The sequence below is a fragment of the Equus asinus genome, chromosome 12 (genome assembly GCF_041296235.1).
Source record: "Equus asinus isolate D_3611 breed Donkey chromosome 12, EquAss-T2T_v2, whole genome shotgun sequence".
In the NCBI taxonomy this organism is placed as follows: Eukaryota; Metazoa; Chordata; class Mammalia; order Perissodactyla; family Equidae; genus Equus; species Equus asinus.
Window position 1 is genome coordinate 43,929,789 of NC_091801.1, and position 13,665 is coordinate 43,943,453.

The window sequence follows — 13,665 nt, forward strand, 5'->3', positions numbered from 1 at the left end:
CTACATGGAAAAGTCCAGCTGTGCAGGAGATCAGAACCGGAGATGTAGATGAGTGATTTCTTTTTCCTTTTTTTTTTTTTTTTTTAACACATCAGGTTTAAACTGTGGTATCGAAAACACCAGTGTGTGTCTGTCATAGCTGAAGGATAGAAGCCCACAGGAAAGAGAGGATATTATGCAGGTGGGACTGAGGTCCTGCTACTGCATAGGCCAAAGAGAGGCAGTCTCAGGGAGGAAAACCAAAGCAGGGTGAATCGGCTACAGTTCTTTAGTCCAGACAACAGGGCACTCTCCCTTGGGTTAAGGAGAAACATTAAACTGGAGTCACAAATGCAAATGGCCAGAGTTGAGGCTGAAAAGTAAATAGAGGCCATTATCAGGGAGAAGCATTATCCAATACTGCGCAGGAAAAGTTGTCAAAGCAGGAAAGGGTCATGATCAGATGTACATTTTCGAAAGAACCCAGTCTGGCTGCAGCATGAACATTTTGGGCAAATCTGGGCAGGAAGTGTCACTGGGATCCAGATATAGGCAGCTGTTGGCTTAGACCAGGTGGTGGCAACAAGACCCAACTCTAATATTTGACGGGTCTGAGGGTAAGAGTACTAAAAGAGGCTCACATACTGTGAGAACAAATATTTAAAAGTTATAAATCAATCTAGTAAACTGTCAAAATTTACCCTCCTACCTTGATAAATACATCTTCATAAGGATCTGGAAGGGAGGGGGAGAGCCTGGCGGGATCGACTGAATTTAGGCGGGGCTTTCCTGGAACCGAGGGGGAAAAGCACGGCGGCGGCCCAGACGCACAGGGCCACAGCGACACCTGCTTCTTCTCCAAGCGGCGTCCGGAGCCTGCCTCCCGCAGCCGAGAAGCGCGCGGCGGGACCTGCCGGGGGCGTGGCGAGGCGTGCTTGCGCACCGCAGGCGCGGGGTCGGAGGGCATGCGGCGTCCGTGTCATGGCGGTCTCCGCTCCGGGTTCGGCGTGTGGCCCCCTGCGGCTCGGCGTTCCGGGCCTGTGGGCGCGCGGGCGGCGGGTCCCAGGTCTCGCGGGCCCTGGACGGAACGTGGCGGCAGCCAGCGGACTGGGCGCCTCGGGCACTGACGCCTACTGCATGGAGCTGCTGCGGTGAGCGAGCCGGGCCTGCTCCCGACGGGAGGTCGGGGAGCAGCCGGAAGGGGCCCGCGTGGGCGCGGCGGGGCTCGCGGCCGGCCGGGGCGAGCGGACCGGCGCCTTGCTGGCAGCCCTCTGCGTGTGCACTCAGGTGGGCTCCGGGCGGGGGGCAGTGAGGCAGCAGGAACTTTCACACGGGTCACAAAATAGTGGTAAGAATCCTTGACTGTCACCTTGCCTGAACCTTAATTTTTACCTAATTAAACGTTTTGCATGCATAGCTTTTTTAAATTTGAAAGACGAGTAGTAATTAGTTTTAATTACAACAGTAGGTCACTTTGAGTCCTTCCTGTTTGTCAGGCATTATACAAAGTAGTTTACAAGTCATTTGCTTAATCTTCCTTGCCAATTGTAATGGGCAAAGGTAGACTTGCGATTTAGAGTCACGTGGATTAAAGCATTTAGAACCATGTGTGGCACAAAGCAAGGGCACAGTGAGTACAGTATAAGCCACAGTATCTCATTTAATAAACGAGGAAATGGAAGTTTAGAGAGATCAGGGAATTTGCCTGAGGTTCAGTGGAATAGCCTCATAAAGTCAGGGGCTTGAGGACGGTTTTGTTCGCCCTGGTGACACTGGAAAGGCCTGGCACATGGGAGTCGCTGTTAATCGTTTGTGGAGTCGAGTTGGATGGATCCAGTCCCCCGGCACATCTGGGCAGGGGCCTGCCTTGGAATCCAGGCCTGACTGCGGAGACATGACTCAGCCCTCGCTGCCCTTTTGCTGCCCTTGCTTCATAACTGTGGTAGAAAGGCTCCAAGTACTCGGTCTCCAGGACTTCGGAGAAGTGCTAGAATAAAGTACCTTGGATTTGATTGGGCTAGTAAATCCAATGAATTCCATTGTAGCATAACAATGTAAAATTCCCATGCATTTCAGTGTTTTGTTTTGTTTTTAATCTCTCTTTCATGGTGTTCCTCCCCCACCTTGTTTTTGATTATAGCAGTAGTAGAAATCAGGGCATTAAGAATTGTAAAAGCCCAAACTGCTAAAAGGTTGTAGTCATTTTTATATATTTTAAAGTTTTTTTATGATAAAAAATTGAAGTTACCAAAATGTATACCACTCATACCCACTTTTCGAGAGCAATTTTTCTCTGACACCAGTAGTATCCTGACTTTCCTATCCAGAGGTGAATAATCAGAATAATCACTCTTATAAATTTCTTATGTATTCCTCCACTACTATTGTATGGATATCACATGACAACTTTTATCAAATATATGTATTCACACATGGCCAGATACTTTTTGTTTGTTTGTTTTTTGAGGAAGATTAGCCCTGAGCTAACTGCTGCTTATCCTCCTCTTTTTGCTGAGGAAGACTGGCCCTGAGCTAACATCCATGCCCATCTTCCTCTACTTTATATGTGGGACGCCTACCACTGCATGGCTTTTGCCAAGTGGTGCCATGTCCGCACCCGGGATCTGAACCGGTGAACCCCCAGCCACCGAAGAGGAACGCAAACTTAACCACTGTGCCACTGGCTGGCCTCATGGCCAGATACTTAATCTGTCCATGTTGGTATTTGAGTGGAGTGGAAGCTATTGATTTTAGAGGTTTATTAAAAAGCCTGGATTTTGCAGGCAGACTTGATCTGAGTTTTTCCTCCCAGCTCTGTCACTTGGAAGAGTTACTTACTTTAAGATTTGGCTGTTTCCTCATTTGTGAATTTCTACTGCTTTATAGCCTAGTTGTCAGGATTAAATGTGCGATGGTGTATATGAAAATGCTGGCACATAACAATTGCTCAGTGAGTAGTTTTAAAATAAAAACAAAATGAAATTTGAAAGGAAGATTAAAACTTTTAGCTTCTAACTGTCCATTGATCTTTGCACGCTTTGGCCTCTGAAATCATTTGTGCAGAATTGTTTTGGACATATTACACAAAGCCTCCAAATATCAGCAAAGATACCAGGCCATAACTTCAGGTTAGCCAGCCAGAGCTATCCTAGGAATCTAGGTTCCTGGGAAAATCTCACACGTAATCTCTCACATAGGCTTGTTGGAGTTTGGTTTTCAGGAACACTGCCTCAGGCTTTGGTATTAGTGCTATAATAAGGAGGTGAGGAGATGCTGGTGGTCATATCTGGAAGTGCAGTTGTTTTCCATCTTCCTCCAGCTCCACTGGGGAACCACTTGTTTCTTTGCGCCTTGATGCCACAGGTCTGTGGAACTAGCACAATTCTAACACCAAATATGCTTATTTCTCATGTCTGTCTCTCCCTACTAGACTGAAGTCTATACCTATCTTCAGTGTCTAGCACAGTGCCTGGCACATAGTAGGCACTGAATAAATGTTAGAATTAATGAATGAAGGTTACTGGCCCCATTGCTATATAAAGTCATCATAATATGGCATTTCTTACTATCTGGAGCAGTTCTCAGGTAACTGGACCTTGGTTAGCCACTTACATATCCTTGTATACCAATACACAGTGATCCTGAGTGATGAAGAAATGGTTAAATGATCAGTATATCCCATTTAATGTAAAGAAATGGGTAATATTGTTGAGAAAAATTTCCAACCAAAAATTTTTAAAAATTGTTCACAGGACAACTCTTAGCTGTATAGAATATCTTATTTCCCCAGAGTTGTTACAGTTCTATTATGTCTTCATTTCATTTTCATTTCCATGCAAGAAACTCGAACTACTTCACATCTTGGTTATTTTTAGGAGATATGAAACAGGTAGCTTATCAAGCCTAATTTTGCAAATTAGGAAATAGACTTGGCTGGTATCATTTCTGTCAATAACTAGTGGAATGATGGAAATGAAGATTGTAGTTTTGATTCCTATTCAGTGTTTTCTCACTGTTTCATATTAACTTTTTTTTTTTTGAGGAAGATTAGCCCTGAGCTAACATCTGCTGCCAATCCTCCTCTTTTTGCTGAGGAAGACTGGTGCTGAGCTCACATCTGTGCCCGTCTTCCTCTACTTTATACGTGGGACCCCTACCACAGCATGGCTTGCCAAGCGGTGCCATGTCGGCACTGAGGATCTGAACTGGCAAACCTTGCGCAGCCGAAGTGGAATGTGCGCACTTAACCACTGTGCCACCGGGCCAGCCCCCTCATGTTAACTTTTAAATGTTTTAAACACTTTTGAAGTTGAGACTTTTTATAGTAATATAAAATTTAAAAATATTTTTCTCTCTCTATATATTAAAAGTATAAACTCTAGAGCTGTTTGGCCTGCACTGTCCATTTTGTAGCTGAAACCGCTAAAGGTGAGATTTTTTTAGTAGAGCTGTCTTGTGATAGCAGGGTTACTTTTCATGATCTCTTCCTTTTGTTTGTGTGGAAGTTGGGAGAAATTGTGAAGGGAGTAGCTAGAAGGGCTTTAAGTTGTTTGTTAGGCACATGACAAAATGTGAACCACTTGAAAAGTGGGAGTAGTCTGAATTTCAGTACCTAAACTCCATGGAATGAGATTGGACCCATTTTATATTGAATACTCTTTTATAGGAAATAACGTTATAAAGTTCCAGTATATTACAATGAAAGTACTCTTGTCGTTAGGCAGTTTGTTAAGTACCTTATATTTAAGTCATTCTAGAATGTATATAGTAAAGATTGTATATTTTTTTAACTTTGTATTTTGAAGTAATTGCAAATTTACATGAAAATTACAGAAATAGTGCACAGAGCTCGAATACACTCTTCATCCAAATTCCCTCATTGTTAACATTCTGAACCATTTGAGAATAAGATGTAGACATGATGCACTATTACCTCCCTTAATATTTTGGTGTGTATTCCTTAATACACAAGGATTCTCTCTCATGTAACCATAGTACAACCAAGAAAATCAAGATATTAAAATTGAGTCAGTATTATATCTCATCCAGAGACTCCATTCAAATTTTGCTGTTTATTCTATTATGTCTTTCATATTATCTGGGATTTTGTGGTGCATTTAATTGTCATAACTTTTTTCTTTTGGAGGAAGATTGGCCCTGAGCTAAAATCTGCTGCCAGTCCTCCTCTTTTTGCTGAGGAAGACTGGCCCCGAGCTAACATCCGTGCCCATCTTCGTTGATTTTATATGTGGGACGCCTACCACTGCATGGCTTGCTAAGAGGTGCCATGTCCGCCCCTGGGATCCGAACTGGCGAACCCCAGGCCACCGAAGCTGAACGTGTGCACTTAACCACTGCGCCGGCCCTAATTGTCCTAACTCTTTAGTTCTCTCCAGTCTGAAACAGTTTCTTAGTCTTTCCTTATCTTTCATGAGCTTGATGTTTTTTGAAGAGAAGAGGTCAGTTACTTTGTAGAATCTCTCTCAATTTGGGTTTATTTAATGTTTCCTCATGATTTACACGTTTTTGGCAGGAATATTTACAGAAGTGATGTGCTTTTATCAGTATCATATCAGGAAGCACATGATGTTGATTTATACTATTAGTGTGCTGTGAACTTTTTATTACTTGGTTGAGAAGGTGTCCTTCGAGTTTCTCCCCTCTAAATTTAATTAATAACAATTTTCATTAGTTAGTAATGCATATTTTGTGAGGGGATACTTCAATACTGTGTAAATATCCTGTTCCTATCAAACTTTTACTCATTTAATGTTTTCAGACTTTTATTGATGATTTTTGCCTGAATCAGTTATAGGTATAAAATGATAATTTTTTAAAAACAATTCCATCATATCTTCTAGATTTATCAGTTGGCATTGTACTGGTTCTCAAGTTTTTCCTTTTCTTCCTATTTATTTATTCATTAATTTATATTGGTATGGGCTTATGGAGTCCTGCTATAGGCTGGTACTATCGTTTTTTTGATGCTCAAATTGTCCCAGACTTGGCCACTGAGAACTTTGTCAAGGCAATTTCTTTGTTCTTTTGATAAGTCCCTCCATTCTTTGTTTCTTTACTTGCTGCTAAAGAAGATGTTTCAGACTTATCTTGTATTGTCTCTGCCCCAGTCCTGGAGTCAGTCTTTCCTCCAAGGAGTCCTTCTTTCAGAGGAGAATGGTGTTTAGAAACCGAAATCTAGGTATTAGGTGTGTTCACTGATTCTGGGGTTTTAGGGGAGTATCATTGCTTCTAGGCTCTCTCAGCAGATGCTGTGAGGAAACATCTGTGCAAGTGTGTGCACATTCACACCAGCACACCACCCCACACACCCCCTGTATTGTTTTTTCTCTTTATGTCTTATATATGTATTTATCTGTGTATTAAAAACTGTGAGTTCATACCAGTACTTGCTGGAACTATTTTCTTGATTTCTACTTCTGTAGCTCATTTGAATTCTTTTTTCCTTCCTCTTCTCCCCAAAGCCCCCCAGTGCGTAGTTGTATATTCTAGTTGTAGGTCCTTCTGGCTCTGCTGTGTGGGATGTCCCCTCAGCATGGCTTGACGAGTGTTGCCATGTCCACACCTAGGATTCGAACTGGCGAAACCCTGGGCCACTGAAGCTGAGAGTGCAAACTTAACCACTTGGTCACAGGGCCAGCCCATCATTTGAGTTCTTATTAAAACCAAAGAGATCCTGAAACAATGAAAACTATAAGTACTTTATAAGTCAAAATAAATTAATAGAGATTGATTATTTCTTCTTTTTAACTGATCTGGGATTGGGGGCAGATAATGTTTTTTATAATTGTAGAAAAACAGGTATAAAATATAAGAAATTTCGGGCTATTTTGATTTGAAGCCTTGTTGTTTGTAGTTCATTTTGGTCAGTATTTTTTTGTGTGCAGTTTGGAAAGTAAAAAGTAACTATCTTTTTTTGCCTATTTGTTATAGGAAACGAGATTATGAAAGCTATTTATGCTCCCTGCTGCTCCCTGCAGAATCCAGAAGCTCTGCTTTTGCTCTGAGAGCCTTCAATGTGGAACTGGCTCAGGCTGGTATTAAAATACCTTAAACAATTGTTTGCAGAAATGGTGATATAATGTGTTTAATGCTGAACAATGAAGACATATAGTTGTAATTTGTATGTTAGATGTGTTTAAGGTCTCTGCTGATGATTTCTTTCTACTTTTTAGGCTTAACAATTCAATTCCAAAAATAAAATTAGCTAATGAACTTAATGTTTCTGGAAATATCATTCTGGAATTTTTTATTTCTTCTTCTTTTTTTTAAAGAAAAATACGCTTTTATTGAAAATGCATTTGCTTAATGAGAGGAATGAAGCTTTTTCTCCCAATTATGCCCATGTATTTGTGTATAGATATTACTTTTTGCTGTAATGAAGTAGAATACCATCAATTTTACTGCTATTTTTCTTTTTTTAAAAAAAAGCAGATTGAACTCTCGAGAAACCTTGTCTGTATGAAAAAGGAGAGAGGCATTTAAATCTTGTTATAACAATGTCACTCAACTCCTTGAATTGCTTTTGGGTTATGTGCCAAAACTTGTTTAGTAATTTACAATTAAAAATATTTTCAACAATCTATCAGCTAACACCTCCATTAGGGCCTCCTCCAACTTTTACGAGAGAATTGAAAAAAAAAACACACTGGGTCTGTCACTCAGATATTACAGCCATTAGCTCTCAATGCCCCCATCTCTTTGAACGATTGTTCCATTGTTCACTGTTCGACTTGGCCAGTGAAGCTTCCACAAGAGTCCAAGGTGGGGTTTTTTTTCACTTCTCCAGCAGATGGGGCACCAGTGTCCATGTTCAGAGAACTAGGCTGGTGTTACCAAGCCTCGAACGCGCGCCACGATTGGTGTCTCCTTGCTTGGTGATGCTGGCCTTGGAGTGTGGTGGGCATGGCACTGGCTTAGCCTCCGGGCTTATTTCTTTTTCTAAGGATATTATAAAACTATGCAATTAACATTGTCCATTTATCTGTTAATTGAATAAGTTAATCAGTTTTATTGCTTATCCTCTCCAACATTCACATAATTTACATGTATATAGCAGTTGTTCAAAGCACTTTTTAAATTGAGTTTTTAGCTTTAATGTGAAATGGGGAATGGAAGCAATTATATAGCAAACCTAGATCTTAGATCATACTCACTTTTGTCTGAAGAATTAAAAGAAGGAGAGACTCTTCTTTTTCTTAGTATGGAAAGAATGTGTGCTGATACAACACAAATTGAAATGGAGGATGGACATGAGAGAGTTGAAGTAGAGTGGCCTTGATTTTCTCAGGAGGGGTCAGTTATCGACAGTGAGGTGGCAGAGGAGGGTTTGGAGTCTTGAAGAGGGTTGCAAGTTTTGGCATGGCTTCTGTGGTGAATATGATAGGAAGTGAACTAGGGATAAAAAAACAGATCTGAGGATAGCACTGAGGCACAGCTGCAGTTAGACTATGAATAATCTGCAGAGTCTAATAGACTCTGGCTATTTTTCCTTGGTGTGCTTCTGGAAGTCATGGGTCCATACTTTTTTACCTCGTCTTTTTTCAGATATAAACTACACGTCAGCATGTTAGGTTAATCCCAATTTAGCAGTAAAGAGTCCCCATTGTGATCTTCCATTGTAATTTTAAAATGATTAAAATTCCTGGTTTTTTTTTTTTTTTTGAGGAAGATTAGCCCTGAGCTAACATCTGCTGCCAATTCTCCTCTTTTTGCTGAGGAAGACAGGCCGTGAGCTAACATCCATGCCCATCTTCCTCTACTTTGTATGCGGGACACCTGCCACAGCATGGCTTGACAAGTGGTATGTAGGTTTGCACCCAGGATCCAAACCTGTGAACCCTGGGCCACTGAAGTGGAATGTGCGAACTTAACTGCTGCACCACTGGGCTGGCCCCTAAAATTCCATTTTTAATAAATAAAGCCTTAGGGTTCTTCCTGAATTCTCTCACTTTGTAGGAGTATCTTGTTGGTTTTTTATGCACACAGTCTTACTTGTTCCTTCACTCAATGACCATTGTCTAAAATGTGCCAAGCATTGTCTTAGGTACTGGGTGTAGCATTGGATAATGCATCCAAGTCCCTGCAATCAAGGAACAAACAAGTACTGTGTAATGTTTCAGGTGGAAACGAGTCCTGTGGAGAAAAGCTGAAGGGATAGGGAAGGCTGGGTGTAGCAGGGGTTCCTATCTTATGTAGGGTGGTCGGGAAAATCCTCACTGAGAAGGTGGTATCTGAACAAAGATTTGAAGAAGGCAAGGGGGTGAGATATGTGGGCAAAGAGTATTCTAGACAGAAGTAACAGCAAATGCAAAGGCTCTGAGGTGCAAGTGTGTCTGATCAAAGAAAAGGCCAGTGGTACAGCAGAACGGGGGAAGTAGGGTGTGTAGGAGGAGATTAGGTGGAGTTACCTGGGCCAGAAAGGTAAGGTCTTGGAGATCATTGCAATCCCTTGGCTTTTACTCTGAGATGGGAGACCATTGCAGGGTTCTGAACAGAGAAAGGCATTATCTCTTGGCCATGTTTTAAAAGGATTACTCTTTTTTTTAGATTTTTATTTTATTTTATTTTTCCTATTTCTCCCCAGAGCTCCCTGGTACATAGTTGTCTATTTTTAGTTGTGGGTCCTTCTAGTTGTGGCATGTGGGACGCCGCCTCAGCATGGCCTGATGAGCGGTACCATGTCTGCGTCCAGGATCTGAACCTTTGAAACCCTGGGCTGCTGAAGCACAGCGTGCGAACTTAACCACTCTGCCATGGGGCCAACCCCAAAAAAGGATTACTCTTGATGCTTTACTAAGAATAGACCATATGGGAGCAAAATGGCAGGGTGAGCTGACCCGGGATTCTCTCCCCTCCAAAATACAACAAAAGATTGGAAGAACTGAATTTCAGAGAATAAACATAATGCCAGCTCGTTAGAGACCTACAATACCAAGAAGGCGGAGATCATAAACCTTGCTTACAGCCTCAGAGGCTCTGGAATGGGTAGGAGAGAACATTGCTCCCTCCCCTAGAGTCTGCGATCGCTGTGGCGCTGGTTGGGAAGGAGCGGGGGAGGGGCCGCGCGACCAGGGGATCATCCAGGACTCCTGCCGCTGATTCAATGGAGACCTGCTGACGGGGGGAAGCTTCTGTCCACAGGGACCCCATAAATCAAGGGCCTTGGGAGACCAGAGAACAGAACTGATCTGAACCCTGACCAGCGCGTGTGAGTAACAGCCCCTTCCAGCACACCCACTGGCGCAGCCATCTTGCCCCAAGGTGGAAAGCTCATAACGCGCGGCTCTTGACCCCCATCTAGAGGCAACAGGCTGTAACTGCAACTGAATTCTCCCACCATGAGAAAAAACCGCTCCTCTACCATCCAGCAATTTATAAAAGCCCCAGACCAGAAGGAAAACAATAAAAACATAGAATTAAGTCCTGAGGACTTGGAATTAGGTAAACTAAGTGATAAGGAGTTCAGAGCAGCTATAATCAAAAAACTCAATGAGGTAGAGAGAAAGAGAAACAAGCCGAGTTCTGGAGTTACTTCACAAAAAAGATTGAAATCATAAAGAAGAATAAAACAGAATTACTTGAGATGAAAAACACAATGGACCAGATAAAACAGAATACGGATTCCCTGAATGCCCGTGTAGACAACATAGAGGAGAAAATTAGCATAATCGAAGATAGACAGGCTGAATGGCGCCAGACAGAGGAAGAAAGAGAACTAAGAATTAAAAAAAATGAGGAAAATCTCCAAGAGATAATGGATTCAATGAGCAGTAAGAACATAAGGATCATAGGAATTCCCGAGAATATGGAAAAGGAAAATGGAGCAGAAAGTGTGCTTAACGAAATTATTGAAGAGAACTTCCCAAATCTAGGGATCAACGGAGAAATGTGTGTAGAAGAGGGTTTTAGATCTCCTAGATTTGTCAATGTAAAAAGACCTACTGCAAGGCACATAGTAGTAAAGTTGGCAAATAGGAATGATAAGGAGAGAATACTCAGGGAAGTAAGGAAAAAAAGAGAATAACCTATAAAGGAGCCCCTATCAGACTGTCAGTGGATTTCTCTACAGAAACCCTACAAGCTAGAAGAGAATGGAGTGATATATTCAAAGCTTTAAAGGATAAAAACCTTCAGTCAAGGATACTCTATTCAGCAAGAATTTCCTTCAGATATGAGGGAGAAATTAAATCTTTTCCAGACAAACAAAAGTTAAGGGAATTTGTAACTAAAAGCCTTCCATTACAAGAAATCCTCAAGAAGGCTCTCATACTTGAAAAAAGAAAAAAGGGAGAAAGGGGACACAATCCACAGACTAGGGAGACCGATGGATAGAACCAGAACAGGATAGCAAATATTCAATTATAGCATTAGGGTAAAGATAATGAAACTACCAAAACAAGGATGATCTTAGCACTCTAACTACCAATTAATAAGACGAGTTGGAATAAAAAATGAAAATAATTATTTAGGAGGGGAAGAGCAAAGGGTCTAAATCAGTATTGGTCAAGTAAGTAAGAGACCACCAGAGAATAGACTATATTATACACGAGATTCTAAATACAAACTTCAAGGTAGACACTAAAATAAAGTACAGAACAGAGTCACAAATCATAAATAAGGAAAAATCTAAGAAACCCAGCATAAGAAATTGCAGTATTAAATGGGTAGTCTAAAGCAAACAGGAAAAGAAATGCAGGAAAACAAGATAATGAGCGACAGATTAACAGCATTAAGTCCACATGCATCAGTAATCACTCTCAATGTGAATGGATTGAACTCACCAATAAAAAGACACAGAGTGGCAAAATGGATTAAAGAACAAGATCCAACAATTTGTTGCCTCCAGGAAACACACCTCAGCCCCAAGGACAAACACAGACTCAGGGTGAAGGGGTGGAGGACAATACTTCAAGCAAATAGCAAGGAAAAAAAGGCAGGTGTTGCAATTTCTCATTATCAGACCAAGTGGATTTCAAAATAAGACAGGTAAAGAGAGACAGAGGGACAATATATAATGATCAAAGGGACACTTCATCAAGAAGAAATAATGCTTATAAATATCTATGCACCCAACACAGGAGCACCAAGATTCATAAAGCAACTATTAACAGACCTAAAGGAAGATGTTAAAAACAACACAATAATAGTAGGGGACCTCAACACCCCACTCACATCAATTGACAGATCATCCAGGCAGAAAATCAACAAGGAAATAGTGGAGCTAAATGAAAAACTAAAACAATTGGACTTAATAGACATATATAGATCACTTCACCCTGAAAGAGCTGAATACACATTCTTCTCAAGTGCACGTGGAACATTCTCAAGAATAGACCATATATTGGGAAGCAAGGCAAGCCTCTACAAATTTAAAAAAATTGGAATAATAACAAGCATCTTCTCAGATCATAGTGCTATAAGGCTAGAAATTAATTCCAAGAAAAAAGCTGAGAAAGGCACAAAGATGTGGAGACTAAACAACACACTACTGAACAAGCAGTGGATCATTGAAGAAATTAAAGAAGAAATAAAAAAATACCTGGAAACAAATGAAAATGATAGCATGCCATACCAACTCATATGGGATACAGCAAAAGCTGTATTAAGAGGAAAATTCATCGCAATACAGGCACATCTTAACAAACAAGAAAAATCCCAAATAAGCAACCTTAAAGCACACCTAACTGAACTAGAGAAAAAAGAACAAATGAAGCCCAAAGTCAGCAGAAGGAGAGAAATAGTAAAAATCAGAGCAGAAATAAATACTATTGAAACGAAAAAGGCAGTAGAAAGGATCAATGAGACAAAGAGCTGGTTTTTTGAGAAGATAAATAAAATTGACAAACCACTAGCCAGACTTACAAAGAAAAAAAGGGAGAAAGCTCAAATAAACAAAATCAGAAATGAAAGAGGAGAAATAACAACAGACTCTGCAGAAATACAACAGATTATAAGAGAATGCTACAAAAAACTATATGCCAACAGAATGGATAACCTAGAGGAAATGGATAAATTCTTGGACTCCTACAAGCTCCCAAAGCTCACTCAAGAAGAGGCAGACAGTTTGAACAGACCAATCACAAGGAAAGAGATTGAAACAGCAATCAAAAACATCCCAAAGAATAAAACCCCAGGACCAGATGGCTTTCCTGGGGAATTCTACCAAACTTTCAGAGAGGATTTAATACCTATCCTTTTCAAGCTATTCCAAAAAATTAGGGAAGATGGAACACTTCCTAACACATTCTATGAGGCCAACATCACGCTGATACCAAAACCTGACAAGGACACCATGAAAAAAAGAGAACTACAGGCCAATATCACTGATGAACATAGATGCAAAAATTCTAAACAAAATTTTGGCAACCAGAATTCAGCAATTCATCAAAAGAATCATACATCATGATCAAGTGGGATTCATACCAGGGACACAGGGATGGTTCAACATCTGCAAATCAATCAATGTGGTACACCACATCAACAAACTGAGGAATAAAAACCACATGATCATCTCAATAGATGCAGAGAAAGCATTTGAAAAGATCCAACAGCCATTTATGATAAAAACTCTGAACAAAATGGGCATAGAAGGAAATTACGTCAACATAATAAAGGCCATATACGACAAACCCACAGCCAACATCATACTCAATGGGCAAAAACTGA

At 40.9% G+C, this 13,665-nt stretch overlaps 1 protein-coding gene across 14 annotated transcripts in view; it reads left to right on the forward strand.

Moving 5' to 3' along the window:
• The first annotated feature begins 778 nt into the window (after window positions 1-778).
• The window catches only part of NDUFAF6 (NADH:ubiquinone oxidoreductase complex assembly factor 6), a 35,535-nt gene continuing 22,648 nt past the window's right edge, over window positions 779-13,665 (forward strand). For 4 of the 14 annotated variants that reach the window (XM_014841692.3, XM_014841695.3, XM_014841694.3 and 1 more), the window contains exons 1-2: window positions 785-1,130; window positions 6,931-7,030. In XM_014841692.3, coding sequence (XP_014697178.1) covers window positions 961-1,130; window positions 6,931-7,030 — 270 coding nt within the window. In that variant the 5' untranslated portion in view covers window positions 785-960. Of the gene's footprint in view, window positions 1,131-1,171; window positions 1,328-6,930; window positions 7,035-8,668; window positions 8,801-13,665 lie in introns of those variants that run through there. The other 10 variants (XM_070481361.1, XM_044743952.2, XM_070481365.1 and 7 more) reach the window with 10 other exon arrangements.